Source organism: Capricornis sumatraensis, chromosome 3 (assembly GCF_032405125.1).
Source record: "Capricornis sumatraensis isolate serow.1 chromosome 3, serow.2, whole genome shotgun sequence".
NCBI classification, from domain to species: Eukaryota; Metazoa; Chordata; class Mammalia; order Artiodactyla; family Bovidae; genus Capricornis; species Capricornis sumatraensis.
Window position 1 is genome coordinate 160,270,179 of NC_091071.1, and position 23,812 is coordinate 160,293,990.

Here is a 23,812-nt window from a genome sequence, read left to right on the forward strand (position 1 = left end):
CCTTGACGTACTCCTTTTCCTATTTGGAACCAGTCTGTTGTTCCATGTCCAGTTCTAACTGTTGCTACTGCACCTGCGTACAGATTTCTCAAGAGGCAGGTCAGGTGGTCTGGTATTCCCATCTCTCTCAGAATTTTCCACAGTTGATTGTGATCCACACAGTCAAAGGCTTTGGCATAGTCAAGAAAGCAGATATAGATGTTTTTCTGGAACTCTCTTGCTTTTTCCATGATCCAGCAGATGTTGGCAATTTGATCTCTGGTTCCTCTGCCTTTTCTAAAACCAGCTTGAACATCTGGAAGTTCACGGTTCACGTATTGCTGAAGCCTGGCTTGGAGAATTTTGAGCATTACTTTACTAGCATGTGAGATGAGTGCAATTGTGCAGTAGTTTGAGCATTCTTTTGCATTGCCTTTCTTTGGAATTGGAATGAAAACTGACCTTTTCCAGTCCTGTGGCCACTGCTGAATTTTCCAAATTTGCTGGCATCTTGAGTGCAGCACTTTCACCACGTCATCTTTCAGGAGTTGAAATAGCTCAACTGGAATTGCCATCACTTCCACTAGCTTTGTTCGTAGTGATGCTTTCTAAGGCCCACTTGACTTTACCTTCACCTTCCAGAATGTCTGGCTCTAGATGAGTGATCACACCATCGTGATTATCTGGATCATGAAGATCTTTTTTGTACAGTTATTCTGTGTATTCTTGCCACCTCTTCTTAATATCTTCTTGCTTGTGTTAGGTCCATACCATTTCTGTCCTTTATCGAGCCCATCTTTGCATTAAATGTTCCCTTGGTATCTCTGATTTTCTTGAAGAGATCTCTAGTCTTTCCCATTCTGTTCTTTCCCTCTATTTCTTTGCATTGATCGCTGAAGAAGGCTTTCTTATCTCTTCTTGCTATTCTTTGGAACTCTGCATTCAGATGCTTATATCTTTCCTTTTCTCCTTTGTTTTTCGCCTCTCTTCTTTTCACAGCTATTTGTAAGGCCTCCCCAGACAGCCATTTTGCTTTTCTGTATTTCTTTTCCATGAGGATGGTCTTGATCCCTGTCTCCGGTACAGTGTCATGAACCTCATTCCATAGTTCATCAGGCACTCTATCTATCAGATCTAGGTCGTTAAATCTATTTCTCACTTCCACTGTAAAATCATAAGGGATTTGATTTAGGTCATACCTGAATGGTCTAGCGGTTTTCCCTCCTTTCTTCAATTTAAGTCTGAATTTGGTAATAAGGAGTTCATGATCTGAGCCACAGTCAGCTCCCGGTCTTGTTTTTGTTGACTGTATAGAGCTTCTCCATCTTTGTCTGCAAAGAATATAATCAGTCTAATTTCGGTGTTGACTATCTGGTGATGTCCATGTGTAGAGTCTTCTTTTGTGTTGTTGGAAGAGGGTGTTTGCTATGACCAGTGCATTTTCTGGCAAAACTCTATTAGTCTTTGCCCTGCTTCATTCTGCATTCCAAGGCCAAATTTGCCTGTTACTCCAGGTGTTTCCTGACTTCCTACATTTGCATTCCAGTCCCCTATAATGAAAAGGACATCTTTTTTGGGTGTTAGTTCTAAAAGGTCTTGTAAGTCTTCACAGAACTGTTCAACTTCAGCTTCTTCAGCGTTACTGGTTACTGCTGCAGACTACGGGGTCGCAAAGAGTCAAACAATTTAACGACTGAACTACAACAACCACCATTGCAGATTAAATTTTCCTACCTAGGATTTGGTACATGTGTGTGCTCAGTTGGCTTCAGTCGTGTCTGACTCTTTGAGACCTTATAGACTGTAGCTTGCCAGGCTCCTCTGTCCATGGGGTTCTCCAGGCAAGTATCCTGGAGTGGGTTGCCATTCCCTTCTCCAGGGGATCTTCCTGACCCAGGCATCAAACCTGGATCTCCTGCATTGCAGGCAAATTCTTACCTGCTGAGCCACTGGGGAGTAGTCTTTTCAAAGTAGGAAAATTGGAAATCTAATTTTGAGCCTGCATAAATCCCCCAACTTGTGGCTTGATTGCTTTTGTGACTCTTTTAGGGTTCTGTGGTGGGAGTCATCTTCTGGTTGGCTTCTCCCACCTCTACAGGAGCTTCGTTTTAGCTTTCTTTACTCTGCATAGTCGCTTACTGCTGGTATTGTATTTTCTATATTTTTGCTATGCCTTTGGGTTCCCTCCTTGTTCTCTATTCCTCTCTTTGTGGATTAATGACTTTTTATTCCTTTGCTATCTTTTCATTAGGGTTTAGAGAGGTAGTAAAGACATTTTTGGGTTTTGTCCACTTTTAACAGGAATGCATTAATTAGGTTTAAATTGTTACCCGAGTACTATTTTTTTAGGTTCTTGCCCTAAATGTTACAAGGACCTTTCAGTGTAGTGTTGCTGGCTTTTAAAAATAAAAACCCCAAATAGAAATTATGGTTCACACCATGGGTGTGTGTGTGTATGTATTTTCAGTGTTTTAAAGTTGAGTTCTGGATAAACTAATATCTGGACTATCTAATATATACAGATCTTGGTATCAGAAGTCTGTAGATTTTTGGTAACCTGTTAAAGGCATCTTCTATTTGTTGTAGATTTTAAATGTATAATTTACATAATACAGAACATTTATATACAATATTTTTACTCCATAAGATTGGGATAGATTTAAATGTCAAATTGGCATTCTTACTTAATGCCAACATTAGCAAACCACTTAAATTTCCACAGCCTAATGAAATATTTGAACCAGCTTTTCCTCCAGCAGGAGAAAAGCAGTGAATAAAACTAGCTAAATAAGCTTTCTTACTTATTCAGCCAGCACACATTGTTTTTTGAGTTGAACAAATGGCTATTTGCAAGATTGTTTGAGGCATAGTTAAGAGTAACATACTGGTGGACATATGGAATGAGTCACACCATCTGGTTGTAGTCATACCTGGGTGGTGGTCCTTAAAACTGAAACTCCTGGGGATCTGCATATGACTTAATTATGCTGCAAAAACATATTGGGCTCCACCAGAAGATGACTTTGAAACTTCTTGAAGCCAGTTAAATGGCAAACATGCTTTCAAAATATCAATACTGCTGTTATTAAATGAGTCACTATTTAATCTTTTTTTTTGGGGGGGGCACTAAACTGGAGACTTAAAAATGTGTATTTTAGGGTCCAGAATGGGTAGTACTTCAGTATTGGCACTGTAAAAATTATGTGGTTTATTTGCGTAACACTTTGATACAATAGTTATGACTAATGTCATTACAGTAAAGTGTTTTATAAACACTGGATTCACATGATAGCTAGACTTGGCTTAGCAAAAAATGGGGAAATGGCACCAGCTTTCAGGAGTGTATCCTGAAAATAACTAGATAAATGAATAATTCAGTTTTGGTTACTTGAGGATTTCATTCATTTAAATAAATAATCAGATTTGGTAGATGGAGAAGGAAAGGTGGTCTGCCAGTGAAAAATTTTAGTTTGTGTGAAAATTGTGGTTACTGTAAACAGTAACATGGCATCTTAAGTTGGCGTACATTAAAAGCAACTTTTTTGTTGTGTAGTTCTGGGAGTCTTAACATCTGTATAGATGCATGTGACTGCCACCACAAGCAGAACATGGAATGGTGTGTGCATGCCCAGTTGTGACCCTGTGGACTGTAGCCCACCAGATTCCTCTGTCTGTGGGATTCTCCAGGAAGGAATACTAGAGTGGGCTGCCATACCCTCCTCCAGGGGATTTTCCTGACTCAGGAATCAAACCTATGTCTCTTAGGTCTCCTGCATTGGGAGGCAGATTCTTACCACTAGCACCACCCAAATAGTTGCTGGGCACATTGCAAATTCCAATTTTGCTTTTTGGAACTTCGTGGAATTTTTTTTTTCCATATTTTTGATCTGCAGTTGGTTGAGTACCTGGTTGTAGACCCAGGGACACAGAAGGCCAACTGTATGTTTCTTTAGTGAAGATCTCCTGGGGGTAAACTTCAGTTTTTTAATCTGAAATTGTTATTTTGTCTTACACCTCAAAGATATTTTTGCTGGATTCACAACTGTTAATTTTTAGTTTTTAAAAAACTTTCTAAAGACAATATTCCACTATTTTCTGGTTTTCAGTGAGAAGTCTTTTCAGTCAGATTTCATTTCCTTTGTCTTTTCTTTCCGATTGATTTTAAGATGTTCTCTTTATCTTTGAAGTTTTACCCAGATGTTTCTAAGTATGAATTTTATTTGTGCTGATTTTCATAAGCTGTGCTTCCTATATTTGTAGATGCATGACTTTCATTGGATTGTAAAAACCTCAGCTATTAGCTCTTTAATATTGCTTGTCCTTCATTCTTTGAATTCTTTCTTGCAAAAGCAGGAATACTGATGACACCTTTTAATAGTGTCCCCCACTCTGTGTTTTTTTTTTTTTTTTTTTTTAAATCCTTGTCTTTTCTATCTCCTTATGCATCTGTGCTGCCTTCTGGGCTATTTCTTCTGTTTTCTCATTCCCCAAATCTCTCTTCTGGTATGTTTAATTTGCTCTTTAATAACTAGTTTCTTAAGTTTTTGATTTCCACATTTATAAATTTTCATTTCTAAAAGCTCTGACTTTCAGATTTACCAGTTTATTTTGATAATTTCATATTTCCTGTTCATTTTTATTCCACCACTTAACATTTCCTATATGCTATGTTTACTTTATATTTTTTATTTGATAAATCCAGTAGCTAAAGTCATGGGAAGAGATGGCATAAATCTGTGTTCTACTGTCTCAAGCTCAGTAATGATTTGCTCTTATGTAATGATTTTTATTGTAGTCTCATCTTTTATTGAACTTAATATTTCCAAATCCTCATAGCATAATTTGTAAATTATAAATGCATTTTTCTTGAGAGGATTTGCATATTCTACTGTTTGGATCTAGGGATATTGCCACCCTGAAGCTGCTTAATTCTTCATCCAAAGTCCTGGGTTTAATAGGAATAGCTCAGGATTACCTCTCACATTGTCTTCAGTTCAGTTCAGTCGCTCAGTTGTGTCAGCTCTTTGTGACCCCATGAATCGCAACACGCCAGGCCTCCCTGTCCATCACCATCTCCCGGAGTTTACTCAAACTCACATCCATCGAGTCAGTGATGCCATCCAGCCATCTCATCCTCTGTCATCCCCTTTTCCTCCTGCCCCCAATCCCTCACAGCATCAGAGTCTTTTCCAATGAGTCAACTCTTCGCATGAGGTGGCCAAAGTACATTGTCTTAGCTATTGTTATATTTGCCTCTGAGCAATATGGAATTTTTTGTATAACATAGGCCACTCTTCTAGTTTCAGTTCACTTTTTATCTTTGTTTTTTTCTTTTGTAAAGGGGGAGTACTTGAGATTTATTAAAAGTGTTAACAATTAGGATTTTTCTAGAAATATTAGCAATTAGGGTTTTTCTTCTATTTTTTTTTAGTAGTGTATACAGTTATATTTTAGCAGAGGAACCTTTTCATAAATGTCTGCCATACTGTTATAAATAGAAATTAATGACATTAGACGTGCAAAGTGCATGCCAGTCTAGGAACGTTATAGATATTAATTTCCTTCTGTTTTATTAAGTTTTTTTCACCTCTTAATTTGTATAAATGTACTTTATATATTTTTTGTGGACACTTTGCTTAATCTTTTAAGGATTTCTATTTTTTGTTATGCTGGAAATAGTAAATTTATGTGAAAATTAAAATTATTGTTGTATATGAGGTGACTGAAGAAGGAAATGGCAACCCTCTCCAATATTCTTGCCTGGAAAATCCCATAGACAGAGGAGCTTGGCAGGCTACAGTCTGTGGTGTTGCAAAGGAGTTGGACATGACTCAGTGACTAAAACAACAGCAACAACATGAATGGTGAATGTGTAGAATGTTTTGTAGACGATTGAACCTAGGTATAATTTATATATCAGTAGTGATCCAAAGAAACTCTACTTCTTTCTTCACTTGGTGATTAGCACATTTAGTATATTTAGAGTAGTGGTTCTTGAGTAGTACTCTGCAGTTCCACCCCTTGCACCCTCAGGGGACATTTGGCAGTATCCTGAAACATTTTTCATTACTCTTACTGGGTTGAGGGTCCTACTGGCCTATAGTGGGTAGAGGCCAGGGATACTGCCCCTAAATCCTGTAGGGCACAGGGTGATGTGCCTTATGTGCCTCGTGATGGTTCTCTGGCCTGAAATGTCAATAGTGCCTGATTTAGAGAAGTGCACGCTCAGTTGCTTCAGTCATGTTCAACTCTTTTGCGACCCCATGGACTGAGCCCACCAGGCTTCCCTGTCCATAAACAAGACTACTGGAGTGGGTTGCCATTCCTTTTTCCAGAGGATCTTCCTGACCCAAGAATCAAACCCACATTTCTTTTATTTCCTGCACTGGTAGGCAAGTAGGTTCTTTACAGCTCACGCCAGCTGCAGAGAAGTGAGGTGAACATAAATTGTTGATGCTAGTAGCTGTATTTGGGAGGAGAGTTTTCCAGGTATTTTAGAAAAACTGAAAGATTGCCTTAAGAAGGAAAACTGTTCTTGCTTTTTTTTTTTTGGTAATTCTTCAGCACAGACATTGACATCCATAAAGTCAATACTAAAAGTACAAATATTTTGACTACTACTAGTTAATTGAATTGTTTACTATTTTCTGCTGTTTTTTTTTCCTAGTACAGAATAATACAGATTCATTGTGGAAAACTTGGAGAGAATTGAAAATTATATATAGGGAAAAAACCCCATTCAATTCCATAATCTATAAACAAAGAATATTAATATTTTAGTTTGTTTTCTTTGTAGATATTTTTAATATAGTTTTGAGAATACTGTATAGTTCTACAGTTTTATTGCCACTTAGGACTTCCCTGGTGGTTCAGCAGTAAAGAGTCCCCCTGCCAATGCAGGAGATGTAAGTTCTGTCCCTGGGTCCAGAAGATCCCCTGGAGTAAGAAATGGCAACCCACTCCAGTATTCTTGCCTGGGAAATCCCATGGAGAGGGGAGCCTGTTGGGCTACAATCCATAGTATCAAAAAGAGTCAGCTACAGCTTAGCAACTAAACAATAACAACACTGTCACTTAACCGTTTCCCCTTTGATAATGAAGTATTTTTTTAACTTTATTTTATATTGAAGTAAATTAATAATGTGATAGTTTCTGGTATACAGCAAGTGATTCAGTTATACATATACATGTATCTATTCTTTTTCAAATTCTCTTCCCATTTCAGTTCAGTTCAGTGTGCAACTCTTTGCTACCCATGAACTGCAGCACGCCAGGCCTCCCTGTCCATCACCAACTCCTGGAGTTCACCCAAACCCATGTCCATCGAGTCGGTGATGCCATCCAACCATCTCATCTCTGTTGTCCCCTTCCCCTCCTGCCCTCAGTCATTCCCAGCATCAGGGTCTTTTCCAGTGAGTCAGCTCTTCACATCAGGTGGCCAAAGTATTGGAGTTTCAGCTTCAACTTCAGTCCTTCCAGTGAACACCCAGGACTGATCTCCTTTAGGATGGACTGGTTGGATCTCCTTGCAGTCCAAGGGAGTCTCAAGAGTCTTCTCCAACACCACAGTTCAAGAACTTCCCATTTAGGTTGTTACATAATAATGAGCAGAGTTTCCTGCAATATACAGAAGGACTATGTTGGTTATCCATTTTAAATGTAGCAGTGTGTACATGTCAGTCCCAAACTCCCTAACTCTCCCTCCCACCCACCCTTCCCCTTGGTCAGCATAGGTTCTTCTCTAAATTTGTGAGTCTGATTCTGTTTTGTAAATAGGTTCATTTGTATCATTTCTGTTTAGATTCTGTATAGATTCCATATATGCATGATAACCATATGATCTTCCTCTGACTTACTTCACCCAGAATGACAATCTCTAGATCCATCCATATTGCTGCAAATGACATTATTCTTTTCAGTGGCTGAGTAAAGTGTTGTCTTGTGTATGCCACATCATCTTCATCCATTCTTCAGTTGATGGGCATTTAGGTAGCTTCCAGGTCTTGGCTGTTGTTAACAGTGCTGCAGTGAATGTAAGAAACGCCGCGGGAAGAAGGAACCACCCCTATGGACCGTTGAACAGGGCCTTTTATTGGGCGGTCGCTCTCGGGCAGAACTCCCGGGGGCGGGTAAGCAGGGGAGCGAGGTGGGGGGGTCTGCGAAGCAAAGGGAGTCTGCGGGGTAAAGGGAGTCTGTGGAGTCTGCGAGGTGTGAGGGGTGGGGAAGGGGTTTTATAGCCCAGGCCGGGGCTCCCATATAAGGTAGAAAACGCAGGCTCAGCGGTGATTGGTGTTCAAGGGCTCCGTGTCGGTTCCTGATTGGACGGCGAGGGCTTCGTGTCGGCTCCTGATTGGTCGGCTTGGTTGCCGGCCCGTCTCCGGGGTGTGTCTGCAGCGCCCTCTGCCGGGGCATGTCCCGACATGGCCGGGCATGCCTCAGCACACCTGACCTTTCCCTGACCTTTCGTCCTGACCTCGCCCTGACCCTTCGACCTGACCTCGCCCTGACCTTTCATCCTGGCCGTGCCCTGACCTTTCAGTGAACATTGGGGTGCATGTATCCTTTCAGACCATATTTTTCTTTCCTGATAGATGCCCAAGAGTGGGATTATAGGGTTATATGATAGTTCTATATTTAGATTTTTAAGGATCCTCCATACTGTTCTCCACAGTAGCTGTACCAATTTACATTCCCACCAGTAGTGTAGGAGGGTTCCTTTCTGTCTACAACATTTCCGGCATTTGTCATTTCCAGATTTCTTTGATGATAACCATTTTGACTGGTGTGAGGTGATATCTCATTGTAGTTTTGATTTGTATTTCTCCAATAATTAGCAGCGTCAACATCTTTTCATGTGTGTCTTGGGTCATCTGTGTGTTCTCTTTGGAGAAATGTCTATTTACCTCTACGCTTTTTTGATTGGGTTGTTTGTTTTGATGATACTAAGCTGCTTATATTCTAACAAGATGGTGGAGTAGAAGGACACGGGCTCATCTTCTCTTGCGAGAACTCCAAAATTGCAACTCGCTGCTGAATAACCGTTGACAGGAGAATGTTGGATTGCACCAAAAAAAGATACCCCACATCCAGTGGCAAAGGAGAAGCCCCAACAAGATGGTAGGAGGGGTGAAATCACATTTAGAACCAAACCCCATACCCACCAGAGATGTTCGGAGGGCCCAAACAAAACCTTGTGTGCACCAGGACCCAGACCCTACACAGACTGAACCAGACCTGCCTATGAGTGTTTGAGTGTCTCCTGTGGAGGCACGGGTCAGCAGTGGCCTGCCGCGGGGACTGGGGCTCTGGCTGCAACAGACCTGGGTCACGCAGCATGTGACATTAAGCCCTCTTGGAGGAAGGTTCTATTAGCCCCACCACAGAGCCGCTGAGCAGATGACCCACAAACTGCAGAACAATTATACCAAAGAAATTCTCACACTGTTAAGAAGGTTCTGGAACTCACAACAGATTTCCCAACCTGGGGATTCATCAAAGAGATTGAGGACCCTTGGGGAATTTGACTTTGGAGGCCAGTGCGATTTGATGACAGAACTTGCACAGGACCGAGGAAACAGACTCTTGGAGGACACAGACAAAACCTTGTGCACTCGAAGAGCCGGGAGAAAGGAGCAGCATTGTCCCCACAAGAGACTGAGCCAGACTTGCTTGTGAGTGTCCAGGAGTGTCCGACAGAGGCATGGGTCGACAGTGGCCTGCTGCATGATCAGGGGCTCTGCATATAACAGTACATGCCCAAGTCCTTTTGAAAGAGGTCGCCATTACCTTCTTTCATTTCAATTCAGTTGCTCAGTCCTATCCAACTCTTTAAGACCCCATGGACTGCTTTGCCCTAACCACAGTTTGGCCTCAGGCCAAACAACAGGGTGGGAACACAGCTCTGCCCATCAACAGAAAATTGGATTAAAGATTTACTGAGCATGGCCCCAAACCTCATTCAAGATCAAGACCATCCCCATGGAAAGGAAATGCAAAAGAGCAAAATGGCTGTCTGGGGAGGCCTTACAAATAGCTGTGAAAAGAAGAGAGGCGAAAAACAAAGGAGAAAAGGAAAGATACAAGCATCTGAATGCAGAGTTCCAAAGAATAGCTAGAAGAGATAAGAAAGCCTTCCTCAGTGATCAATGCAAAGAAATAGAGGAAAAGAACAGAATGGGAAAGACTAGAGATCTCTTCAAGAAAATGAGAGATACCAAGGGAACATTTAATGCAAAGATGGGCTCGATAAAGGACAGAAATGGTATGGACCTAACAGAAGCAGAAGATAATAAGAAGAGGTGGTAAGAATACACAGAAGAACTGTACAAAAAAGATCTTCACGACCCAGATAGTCATGATGGTGTGATCACTCATTTAGAGCCAGACATCCTGGAAGATGAAGGTGAAGTCAAGTGGGCCTTAGAAAGCATCACTTTGCCAACAAAGGTCCATCTAGTCAAGGCTATGGTTTGTCCAGTAGTCATGTATGGATGTGAGAGTTGGACTGTGAAGAAAGCTGAGCACCGAAGAATTGATGCTTTTGAACTGTGGTGTTGGAGAAGACTCTTGAGAGTCCCTTGGACTGCAAGGAGATCCAACCAGTCCATCCTAAAGGAAATCAGTCCTGAATATTCATTGGAAGAACTGATTCTGAAACTGAAACTCCAATACTTTGGCCACCTGATGTGAAGAGTTGACTCATTGGAAAAGACCCTGATGCTGGGAATGATTGAGGGCAGGAGGAGAAGGGGATGACAGAGATGAGATGGTTGGATGGCATCACGAACTCAATGGACATGGGTTTTGGTGAACTCCGGGCGTTGGTGATGGACAGGGAGGCCTGGCGTGCTGTGGTTCATGGGGTTGTAAAGTCGGTCATGACTGAGGGACTGAACTGAACTGAACTGAATATTATGGTTTTGTTTCGTAAATGCAAATTTTTGTTCACTTTAAGTTAATTAATATGAATACCTTCTTTATGCAAAAATTGACTCTATGGTGTGGTAGAGCATTGATGGAATAAGCTATACAGTACAGTGCTTTCATGAGATTGCATCTGTATAACATAACTTTAAAAGAGTCAGGGGCTTCCCTTATTTGATGATTCGAGAGTGTAGGGATATAATTCATTACTCCCTAATTTCTTATCTAAAATATAGACACCCTTGTAGCAGTGTTGTGACATTTCCTTGTTAGGAAGTTATGCCTTTGCTTTTTTTTTTAAGATACTGTACTATAAGGGAGGCTCAGAGGTTAAAGCGTCTGCCTCCAATGCGGGAGACCCAGGTTCGATCCCTGGGTCGGGAAGATCCCCTGGAGAAGGAAATGGCAATCCACTCCAGTATTCTTGCCTGGAGAATCCCATGGATGGAGAAGCCTAGTAGGTTACACTCCACGGGGTGGCAAAGAGTCGGACACGACTGAACGACTTCACCTTACCTTACCTTACTGTAAGGGAGGTGGGAATGGAGAGGGTTGTCTGGAACAAGGAGGAAGTATTAGGGAATAAGGAGAGACAGAGTTGCTAAGTGTGAGGGGGAGAGCCGGGGGAAATTTGAGAACAATAATAAGTTAATTCCTTTTAAAGTTGTTTGGAACAGGATAGAATACAAATAAATATAAATGAACAAGCTGTGAAAATGATGAAGTTAGTCTTATTTTCATAACACAGGTGAATTGAAAAATAAAATGTCCTACTTTAAAGGAGTAATAATGACTTTTCTAAATTTTCATTTTTGGGAATTTAGGTATCTTTAAAGCATAATTTAATTTGTGATCACCAGTTGTAAAGATACTAGAAGTAATTCGTATGGTGGTTGTTTCTTCATAGTTAAGTTTCAAAGTTTTACTAGGATGAAATGGCTGTGTTTCAGTTTGTCCTACTGTGCAATTTTCATTTCTGTATTTCATGACTTACCAAGAGCTGAGAGAAAAATAATTTCTTAGTTTAAAACTTAAAGCAAAACAACAAAATCGAATTATTGTTTCTCCACCTGGAAATGTGAAGCAGATAAAGTGCAACTTGATTTAATTCAAAGTGTGAGCTGAAATATGTGCCGTCTATGTCTGACAGAAGGTAGAGAAAGAAGCAGGAGTGTATAACAATTGAGCTTCTGTTAATTCTAAATTATTATGTTAAGATATTTTATATTTCTAGAACATTGCGTACCATATTTTAATTATTCAGAAATGTTTTTAGAATATTTTTGAAAGTTTTTTTTTGTTACTTTGAGTCATTGTTAACTCTTATTTAATTATCATGGTTGATTGCAAAATGAGTATGGTAAATTCTGTAAAACTATTGATCTGTCCTAGAACCTGTATTTCAGATGAAGTCTTTGTCAGAGGATATGACTGCAAACTGATTTGATGAAAATGCATAGATAACTTGTTACTTTGCATAGATTATTTAACTCTTCATTCTTGTGGTCGAGTAGGCCACTGAGTGGTAGCTGGACAGAACTCAGCAGTTCTTACTCTCTCTGAGTGCATCTCTGTTCAGTTTTTCACGTGCATGAAAAAATATAAAGAAACAGAAAAGATTCAAAGTGGTGAAGGACCTTAAAAGTATTCATATATATGCAGGTATTTCTTGAATCCTGTCATGTCCCTTTAATTTCTTCTTGAATACTTAGGGCCTCCTGAGGTGGTTGAAGATGTTCTTCATTATCAACACTTATTTGAATTGATGGAGAGATGAAACTTTTTTCTTATCCATCAATACCTTCAAGGTTCCTTGGATTAGTTTTCAGTTTCCTAAGTCAGTCTTAAAGATGGTAGCTATTTGAGTATTTGTATGTTTCCATACCTGACTTATCATCATCACTTTCTTAGAAAATATGAAAATATTTAAGTAATAACTTTCTTTACCATTGAGCCTATCGTATATATATATAAATGAATCCCCTTTCCATCAGACTTACACTAAAGCAGTATTTGTATTCCCAATAAACTAATGTATTACAGGTACTGTGTATTTCTAACTAACTGTTTAGATAAATTTATCTTTAAATAAATTAGTGTTGGTCTGAACAAATTCACCTTGATATATCTGTTGTGGGGATTAATAGTTTAAAATATTTTTTAATTTAGCTTATAGCATAAAAAACAGTTCTAAGTTTAAATGTGCTAATTAAAATGTTTTTCATTGACATAATTTTTGAAATACTATAGGTTGTAATGGTATTTTCTTTTATCTTTTAGGCGAGGGTTAAATCCACCACACAGGGTGAAATCCATCTCCATGACAACATTCACACAACAGGAAATTGAATTCCTTCAAAAACATGGAAATGAAGTAAGTGTTTTAGTCCTTTTAAAAATTTTGAGTTGTTTAGAATGATAAGAAATTTTCACTGTCTAATGAAGGTATTTTTGTATTCTGTATTTAGGTGTTTCAGAATGTACTCATTTAGCAAAGTATTTGGAATTAATGTCTGCTACATAACTATTTTCCCTTAAACTTGGGATGAAACCTGTATTTAGGCTTTGTCAGTATTGAATGTAAAAGGCATTTTTAGAGGACATCTAGTATTGGAGAAGGCAATGGCACCCCACTCCAGTGCTTTTGCCTGGAAAATTCCATGGCCGGAGAAGCCTGGTAGGCTGCAGTCAATGGGGTCGCTAAGAGTCGGACACAACTGAGCGACTTCACTTTCTCTTTTCACTTTCATGCATTGGAGAAGGAAATGGCAACCCACTCCAGTGTTCTTGCCTGGAGAATCCCAGGGACGGGGGAGCCTGGTGGGCTGCCGTCTCTGGGGTCGCGTAGAGTCGGACATGATTGAAGCGACTTAGCAGCAGCAGCAGCAGTATTGGAGTAACTTAGTTTTGGCTTTAAATGACAAAAAGAGGGAGAAAGAGAATTATTGTGGTAGTGTAGTAAACTTTTGTTAGGCTGTTATATGATCGGCTTTCATTTGACGGTCCCCTCCTTCCTTTTTACATTTTTAACTTTAGATGTATATGTGATGCTTAATGTTGAGCTGCTTCCCTGGTACCTCAGCCTGCAATGCAGGAGACCCCAGTTCAATCCCTGGGTTGGGAAGATCCTCTGGAGGAGGGCATGGCAACCTACTCCAGTGTTTTTACCTGGAGAATCCTTGTGGACAGAGGAGCCTGGCGGGCTACAGTCCTTGGGGTCGCAAAGAGTTGGACACGACTGAGTGAATAAGCACACAGCATAACAGTGTTAAGTAGGTGCTCAGTAGGGAGGAGATGATTAATAGTTCTGAGTGGGCAGCCTAGCAGCATGAGGAACCCAACAGAGTCAAGATTTGTAGGGGAACCTTTTCTTTCTACTCTGCTTCAATGGGCTTCCAGGAATTCTGTTCTCTTGGCTTGCTTTCTTGTTTTAGTTCCATATTTTGCTATTATTAAGAGTGGTGGTCTGCTATTTAAAACAAATACAAAAAACTGTAAAATTAACAGAAAGCCAGCATGTTTTATAATCTTGGGGCATGGATGAACCAGTCAACCCAGTTGGTTAGTAATTGCCATTATTTAATAAGACAGTTTAATCACTTCCTAGAAAGGAAGTATTACTTTAGTTGTACTACAGTGGTTGCATATTTTGTTTTTTTTTGCATGTTTTTGATAATAGAAAAGAAGACTTCAAATTTTATTAGTTCAGTCTTCTTTTTCACCTCAGAAGATGTATGCAAGCATTTTGTACATGGCTTCTCTTTTTCCCTAACACTTCTATAGTAATGGCTTAAACTTGCTTTCCAACTTTTGATGCATGTGTGTATTTGGTTTTAAAGTAGTAAAGATTATGAAATTTTAAAAATACATGATTTAGAGAAGTAAGCACACATTTTTAAGTTTCCAAAGTTTGCCAATAAAAAATTATCTTGAGTAATCAGGTTCTATATTACAGGGAAATCTGAAGCAGGATGAAAAGGCAGAGGTGTGTAATGACAGTAAGTGTAGAAATGTATTTCGATTAAAAGACAATTTGAACAGTTTGTATAAAGTTTGAGATTAGCCTACCAGTGCAAATTTAAATTATTTTCTTAGAATTTTGGAAATTTTGGACATCAGAATGGAGTCAGAAATGAAAGAATATCATCTATTCTTATGTTAAAAATCTAATAACTGTAGATAAAATTATAGTAATAGAACTGTAAAAGTAACAATCCATTGGAGAAGTAAGTAAAAAAACATTCAAACCTGTCAGTAGATAAGATTCAATGGAAATTGGTCCCAAAATAATACAGTTGAAGGACCCTTTTTAAAAACATTTTTCCTGAAATTGTGGTGAGGACACTTAACATGAGATTTACTCTCTTAAAATATTTTAAAGTGTAAAATGTGGTATTGTTAGCTATAGGCAAAGTGTTAGGACTTACTCTTCTTGCATAACGAACTTCGTAGCAGCCACCATTATATTTTCTGCTTCGGTGGGTTTGAGTGTTTGAAATATCTCATCTTAAGGGGAATCATACAGTATTTGCTGGTCTGTGACTGGCTTATTTCACTTGGCATAATGTTCACAAGGTTCATCCATGTTGTGTATGATAGGATTTCTGAAGGAATAGTTTTTATGACTGTAATATCAAGATAAATTTAGAATATATGAAAGGAAATCTTAGACAACTCTTTATATCAAATAATGGAAACAGAATATAAGCAATAGAGATGACTGGAATGGATTTATGAATTTTAAATTCTAAAAAGAGGCATGCAAATTAATAGTCCATTTAAAGCCCTCACTGTTACAGTTACTGTGCTAGTACTTGGGTACAATAGACTTAGAGCTCATGGTCTAGGTAGGAGATGGATACATAACAAATAATTGTAACACTGTTAGTAATTAATGATAAGAATAAGAATTTTCAGAAGTAATGTGGAAAGGAGAGGATTGGGAAGATTTCATAGAGGAGGCATTGGCTGGCTTTTGAGGGTGAGTACCACCGTCTATGGATTGCACAAGAGTCGGACACGACTGAAGCAACTTAGCAGCAGCAGCAGCAGCAGGACTTAGGCTAACAGGAAAAGATTCTAGAGGCAGAGTAAACAGTGCACACAGAGAAATTTCCAACCATTCTTACTGCTAGAAAGTTTACCAACTACCTAATTACTTGTTAAGGGAGACAAACTTACTTTCTTGTGTCCCTAAAAACATCTTATAACCAAAATATTGGAGTAGGTATATTTAGTTCCTTACACTATTAGCAGAATTTCCATTCTTAAAAGTTTTATGAGGTGTGTAGAAGGTGAGGATTGATACTATGAAATGTAGGAAGATTGATACAGCTTGCTAAAAAATTGTATAGACTTCAAGTGCAAGTGCCTAATTATCAGTTTATCTTATACACTTAAATCTTAAGTATAACATGCATAGAGAAAATTTGCAGATGTTTATTTTTTATTTCAAATGATGTTGCCATATTTGAACAGTGCATTAAATCTCTCCATTGTCTGGAAAGGAACATACTCAGTCATGTAAATGTTGGGTTAAAAGAAGGTATTGTCATATGTCTAGTGAATGAGTGGTTCATGTCTGAACATAAAGATCAAAATGAATATTAACTGGCAGAAGTTTTGGGTCTTCTACCCCCATGAGAGAGTTTTAACGTTCTGAGGGGCTTGTTGGTTGTCATTATTTGCATCAGGCAAGCACCATGGTGGATGACTCACAAGGTGTTGATTTTTAAATCATCTTGTATTCCACATGCTTTGAATTTTCCTCCAGACATTTATATGTGGGAGAAACCTTTTTACAGTCAGTCTGCATGTAGAACTTAAATCTGTTTTACATGCTTTCATTACAGTTGTGAACAACTTATTGTCAGAGAAAGTCATGCTGCCAAGTCTAGAATCAGTGTGGGAGAGGACCACAAGTTATAGGGCAGAGGGCTTGAACAGAGGAAGCCATTCATTGACACAATCAGTGCAGTGACTTAACGCATTTGTATATCTGGGAAAGATTTTACTTTTCATTCAGAACTTAAGAATTGTCCACTGTTTTTGGCACATCACATAATGCTTTCTTTTGTATCATATGTTATTTTAAAAAAAAGTCTTTAGTGATTTACTTCATATGCCCTCTTTTATGGTGTTGTGGGTCAATCAAAGGAATTTCCCTATTGGGTTAACTTCTGATTATCAGACTTAATGGAAAGAAGACTGGGTACCAGTGCTATATAGCTAACTCAGTAAAAGGAAAATGTAGGAATAATTTTATTTTGAGCCATACAGTTTTTTTTTTCCTAGTAATAAATTAACCCTCCTAATTAGATTTCAGGACTGAGTAAAAGGGTTACTGCTGATGCTTCACAGGCGTGCACTCTACATGTAGAAATAAAATCACGTGTTGATTGACAGTATTTTGTTATCTTTATGCTAGATTCAAAACATAACCCTCAAACCAGAAACTAAAGCTTTTGAAAAAAATCCTTCTAAAGTGGTAGGCCCATAAGGTAAGTTGTGCTTTTCCCTAGTCAATATTCATGATCATCTCATTCTTCATTCCTGAAGCAGAGATTTATTAATCACCTATTGTTGTGTCTGGGATTGTCTTTGGGTACTAGGGGTACTGCCTATGATTCCTGCCCTCCTGTAAAGTTTTCAGTCTAGTGGGGGAGAGAGAGAGACAATAAAAATCTTTTTATTCCCCCTAGTTCTATTTTTGGATAAGAGTGAGAAAGGGCTTCAGTTTGAAATTGTAGATGCTTGGGATTATGGAGACAGTATTTTTTTTAAGATGTTATACTTGTGGCTTAAATAGGCCTTATTTTATGAAACAGAACTTCAGGCCTTTTGGGTAGTTGAATTGCATCTTTGGGAAAGATTGGAGCTATTTTATAATCAGAAATAAGCACTGCCGCAAAGAAAAGTATTCTGATATCTTAAAAACATTTAAAATTTCAAATTCACATGCTGTGACAATTTTGCTGGAATATTCAGGTATCATTTTATAGTATTAGACTCAATCTATTATAATGTTAAACAGGACACTAGTGGTTATTTCCTAAATCATCTTGTCTTATAAACTGTAATAAGAGATGGTCACTCTCAGTACAGAATAGTGGACTCTGTAAAGTAGAACGCCAGTATCTGAAAGAACCTGTAGGCCATTGTCAGAGTAAAGACAGTGAACTTTTGAATGAATCCTGAACCAGGGCATGGAACTATTATGTAGCTTCAAAGTGTTACATTAAGTGTGATTAAAAACCAGACAATCTATCCCAAACTGCAACTCTGTACAGAAATTGATAAAATTTGGACTAGACTTATTAAATGTTACTTGAAGTTCAGTGGTCTTGTGCAGAAAGGGTTGGTTTTGAAGTTGGAGGGTTGAGAACATTGGTCAGGTTACCTCTGAGCCTCAATTTCTACAAGTGTAAAATAGTGACAATATCTTATTATAGAAAGGGTGGAATGCTTTGAGCTCAAGCAACCATGAAATTTCCCAGCATACTTCTTGTAGAATGATATTCAAATGTCTATTGAATCAGAACTTGAGGCAGTAGAAGTTACAGGGAGATTAACTATTTTTTTTTTTCACTTCTTGCTCAAAGTGGTTTTTTTTGGAGAGTTTTTCAGTTTTCTTAGAATATGGTAGTATATCAGTTCAGTTCAGTTGCTCAGTTGTGTCCAACTCTTTGCAACCTCGTGAATTGCAGCATGCCAGGCCTCCCTGTCCATCACCAACTCCTGGAGTTCACTCAAATTCACGTCCATCGAGTCGGTGATGCCATCCAGCCATCTCATCCTCTGTTGTCCCCTTCTCCTCCTGCCCCCAATCCCTCCCAGCATCAGAGTCTTTTCATCAGTTACATTAATATTTAGGTTGAGTATTTAAACTCTTGGAGCATTTTAAGTATATGCTGAGCCTAAATTATATTAGTAAAATTTGGTAGTTATTTTAATAATGACATATTGAATGTCTTTATTGAGTGGCAGAGTTTAGTTACATCCTCATTACTCCAGGGTTTACAGTTACCTAACTGCCTGTGCAGAGGTTGGCACAGATAGTAAATATTGTAGGTTTTATAGGTCAACTGTTTATAGTATATTCTTATTTGAAAAAAAACTTTTTAAAAAAAATGTAGCCCTAAAAAAAAAAATGTTGCCCTTTAAACATACATAAACCAAATGATCAGGGGCAGTACAAAAACAGGCCAATGGCCCAATTTGATCTGCAGGTGGTTTTGATTCAAGACTCCTGATCTATGAATTTCTAGTCCTCATTGTAAATCCTTTTATAACCTTGCTTCTTTTCCTAGTTAACTTTCTTCGTTATCAATAGAAATGTTTAAACCCCGGTGATTTCTGGTTTGTTTCTTATATATGCTGTTTATATCCCAGTTTTCTTGACATTTTGCTCAAGTTCATTTGTCATTCATCTTTGTTCCAAGACCTGTTGGTTTTTACCCTTCCATCAAGTCTTTCAGGAGTATTTTAGCACACAGGGACCAAACTACCCCCTCATACTTTAAACTTTTAAAAATATATTTGACTATAAGATTTTACACAGTTTTTTTTTTTTTTTTTTTATTGCTCTCATAGTTTCTTCTATATTGATCTTACTACCCTCAAAACATAAGATAATTCCATGGCATAATCTTAAATACTGTATCATTACATCTAGAGCTGTGAGTATGTATGTGTGTGTATTTTATGTGTGTGTATTTTTTTTGTGTGTGTGTGTGTGTATATGTATTATGTAATTTTTATAAAAATTCCTGGGCTTTACTCCATTGGAGATTCTGACCCTGGGTGTGGGATATAGGAGTGTCTGCTTTTTCAGCCAGAAGCCCCATGTAATCTTGTTGTTGATGCTGTAGACCATCTTTTGAGAGAACCAGTATAATAACTGAAGGCTCCATTGAGTCTAGACTCAAAGTAATCTGTAGTCAAGTTTCAGCACCACCAATTGATAAGCCTTGTTACCTTGCTGCTACTGCTAAGTCGCTTCAGTCTTGTCCGACTCTGTGCTACCCCATAGACGGCAGCCCACCAGACTCCCTGTCCCTGGGATCCTCCAGGCAAGAACACTGGAGTGGGTTGCCATTTCCTTCTCCAATGCATGAAAGTGAAAAGTGAAAGTGAAGTCGCTCAGTCGTGTCCGACTCTTAGCGGCGACCCATGGACTGCAGCCCACCAGGCTCCTCTGTCCATGGGATTTTCCAGGCAAGAGTACTGGGAACTGCTTTTCCCTGAGTTTCATTTTCCTTTGTACTCCATGAGAAGTACCTGTGCTGCCTGTTTCATGAGGTTGATTTGAAGGTAGTATATGTGAAAACATTTTGAAAACCAATGTACTATGTAGATAAAAGATGTCAGTTTAAGTGCAAATACACTTTCTCATTGATTTCTAAGCTCAGGGTGAGGTGGGGGGGGGTACCATGTAGAAAAATGATGTGCTTTGAACTGAATTCAGTTAGTTTAGTGTAGGCAGATTTTTGCAGAACTGTAGTCAATATGATGGTATTGATCACTATGGAAAGCTAATTCAGTAATAATAGTAACATTTCAAACAATTTTAGACTAAAAATGGAATTATTTGGGAGAATGGCTTTCTAGTGAGATACTTGAGGTTTAAAACCATGCAGCTAAAATATTGAAACACATGCTATGATTTAATAGGCTATTTTTTTCAGTTTCTACATATTTGTGAAGAAACATTTTAAATCTAGTTTTTATTTTCAAAGAAAGGCGAGGTGTTAAGAGTTTCTTAAAATTCTGAATCAAATCGGTAGTGACATAGTAATCTTTAAATAGTCACAGTGCATTCTTTGGTATTAGTTGTTGGCTTTCAGAGAAATATCTAATGCTAATTAATAAAAAAAATGTAGGAAATGTTATATTTGTACGTACTGTACCATGTGGATCTTTTTGAATGATTACTGAAAACCCAAAGGGTACTGTAGAAGGAGATTGATGATAGTTTATGTAACTACTCTGTTTATTTCGCTCTTTATTGCCTTGGTATCCCAGGTCATATTATTTATTTGCTTCTGACTGCTTCAGTCATTCTCGCTTCCTGTCATCTGTCTCCCAGCTTTTCTTGTTAATTTCTTTTTTGCCATAAATATGTTACTTAAAAAAAGAAAACAGATTTGTTTGAATCCAATTAAAAATATACATTATTCCTTTTTTTTAAAAAACTTTTGTTAGGGAGATTCCCATATAGCCACACAAGTAGACAAAATATTACAACAAACTCCTGTTCCTTTTTTATTATGTGAAATAGGTCTGAGATGTACAATTTCCTCTCTAAATTCATGAACTAGATGTTATCTTTGAAGAAAGACTTTAAAAAATATATAACTCCATACCGTTTTCACATCCATAAAAATTAATGGTAATCTGATTATCTAGGCTTCCTTTGTGGCTCAGCTGGTAAAGAATCCGACTGCAACATGGGAGACCTGGGTTCGGTCCCTGGGTTGGGAAGATCCCCTGGAGAAGGGAAGGGTTACCCAGTCCAGTATTCTGGCCTGGAGAATTCCACGTACTGTATAGTCCATGGGGTTACAGAGAGTCAGACACTATTGAGCAACTTTCACTTTCAATTATCTAGCCAGTGTGCATATTTCCTTTTATTTCATAATTTTCATTTTTTCTCTTCCCTTAAACGTATGTTTAAATAGAGGTTCAAGTAACGCTCACATGTTAATGAGTGGTTAATACGGGTTTTGAAACTCTGACAAAGTATTGGAGGCTAGATGGGTCAGAGTTGGGCTTGCATAGTTCTGGCTGGAACCAGGCAACTTCCTGGGACCTGTACCACTTGGTCTCTGGGATCAGTTCAGTTCAGTCGCTCAGTCGTGTCTGACTCTTTGCGACCCCATGAATCGCAGCACGTCAGGCCTCCCTGTGCATCACCATCTCCCGGAGTTCACTCAGACTCATGTCCATCGAGTCCATGATGCCATCCAGCCTCTGTCTGTGGGATAGAGCCAGGGTTGTGCCAGGACAGTGGGAACCTCAGGCCAGGTGGTTACTCTGGGGCCGGATACCCTGTAACCAGGGGCCCTGTCAGCTCAAGTCCCTGGGAAACATAGCAGTTGAGGTGAGTTCTAAGCCTTGCAGTCAGACTTGCAGTATACATTCCCTTAGTTCACATTGAGTTGTTGTCTTTCATGTGAATCTTCCATTGCTCCAGCATCACCTGCTAACCAGACTCCTGAAAATTGATGTTGAATTCTTGCTACAGAGCAGGGATGCTAGTTGGTTGCTAGGCATTCATCTTGGCAACAGAGGATGCCATCTGGATATGGGGTGCCTTATAAGCTGATAAGAAGGATCTTAAACTCTGGGGCCATAGATTTTTGAGGAATTGGTGATGACATTGAAGATTTTTTTAGTTCTGTTTTATGAAATTCAAGCCATCCTGTAACAGGCAAGATCAGCTTTTGTAGAAGAAGCCAGAGGTCATGCCCAGTAGGAATTTAATGGAGCTTTAGGGTAATATCTTTCATCAGTGTTCTCTTGGACCATGGACTTCACCAGTTCCCTAAGGATGACCTCATACTGGCCTGTGATGCTAGGATTTTTCCAAGTGTGGGGGTGGCTCTGAGCCGTCATCTCTGGCAGAACTTGACCTGCATTGTGCCGCATAATGCAGCTTTTAAGTCTTACTGAGGGTGAGCTAAGTCTTCTGGCAGTGTGAGGGCAGCAACTGCTCTGTTTGGTACGGGGCTGCTTGCCTATCTGCTACATTGTCTTTAGAACCCTCTCTCATGGGTGGTCATAGCAAGGTCTTTTCCCTAGCAGAGGCTGCTTCAAGCCATAGCACAGTGGCAATGTTTGCCTGTCTTCTGCCCCACACCTCCCAATGTTTTATTATGAGAAATTCATAAAACTTAAAATTGTGCCGATACATTGAACACTGCCATATTTGCACTAGCAAATATATCTGTGTCTCCATTTGTCCACCTGTCTTAACATTTTTCTTGCATTTCACAGTAGGTTGCAAAATTAGTTCATATCACTCTTAAAATCTTTTGTATATCGTTAATTAAAATTCAGTAAGGTTTTTTTGAGGTATAATTTACTTACAGTGAATGTAAAAGTCTTACATGTCACTTTGAAAGAGTATCCAGTTTGGTGACCCAGAGTCCTGTGAAGATATGAACATGACCATTATCCCCAAAATTCTCCTGATATCTCTTCCTATTCAGTCCCTCCGCCTTCCAGAGGCAACCACTGTTTTGATTTTTGTTCATACTCATGTAATAAAATTAGAATGTGCTTTTTTTGTTCTACAAGTAACAAATACTGAAAAGGGTATGGAGAAAAGGGAACCCTCCTACACTGTTGGTAGAAATGTAAATTGGTGCAGTCACTTTGGAAATCTGTAGGAGGTCCTCAGAAACCTATAAGTAGAGTTGCCATATGATCCAGCAATTCCTCTCCTAGACACATATTCTGACAAAACTATAATTCAAAAAGATACAGCTCTTCTCTGCTTATAGCAGCACTACTCACAATAGTGAAGACATGGAAACAGCCTAGGTATCAATTGGTAGATGAATGGATGAAGAAGATTTGGTACATATACACAGTGGAATACTACTCCACCATAAAAAAGAAGGAAATAACACCATTTCTAGCAACATGGATGGACCTAGAGATTATTGTGCTAAGTGAAATAAATCGGAAAGGTTTATCATGGGATATCACTTACACGTAGAATCTAAAAAAAAAAAAAAGATACAAATGAACTTTTTACAAAGCAGAACCAGACTCACGGCCTTGGAAAACAAATTTATGGTTACCAAAGGGGAAAGGTGGTGGGGAGGGACAAATTAAGAATTTGAGATTTACATATATACACTACAGTATTTAAAATAGATAATCAACAAAGACCTACTTATTG

General features: G+C 38.8%; 1 protein-coding gene across 4 annotated transcripts in view; it reads left to right on the forward strand.

Annotated features, from left to right (window-relative positions):
* The window catches only part of AGFG1 (ArfGAP with FG repeats 1), an 80,626-nt gene that overhangs the window by 12,982 nt on the left and 43,832 nt on the right, over positions 1 to 23,812 (forward strand). For all 4 annotated transcript variants that reach the window (XM_068967364.1, XM_068967366.1, XM_068967367.1 and 1 more), the window contains exon 2: positions 13,183 to 13,276. In XM_068967364.1, coding sequence (XP_068823465.1) covers positions 13,183 to 13,276 — 94 coding nt within the window. The remainder of the gene's footprint in view (positions 1 to 13,182; positions 13,277 to 23,812) is intronic.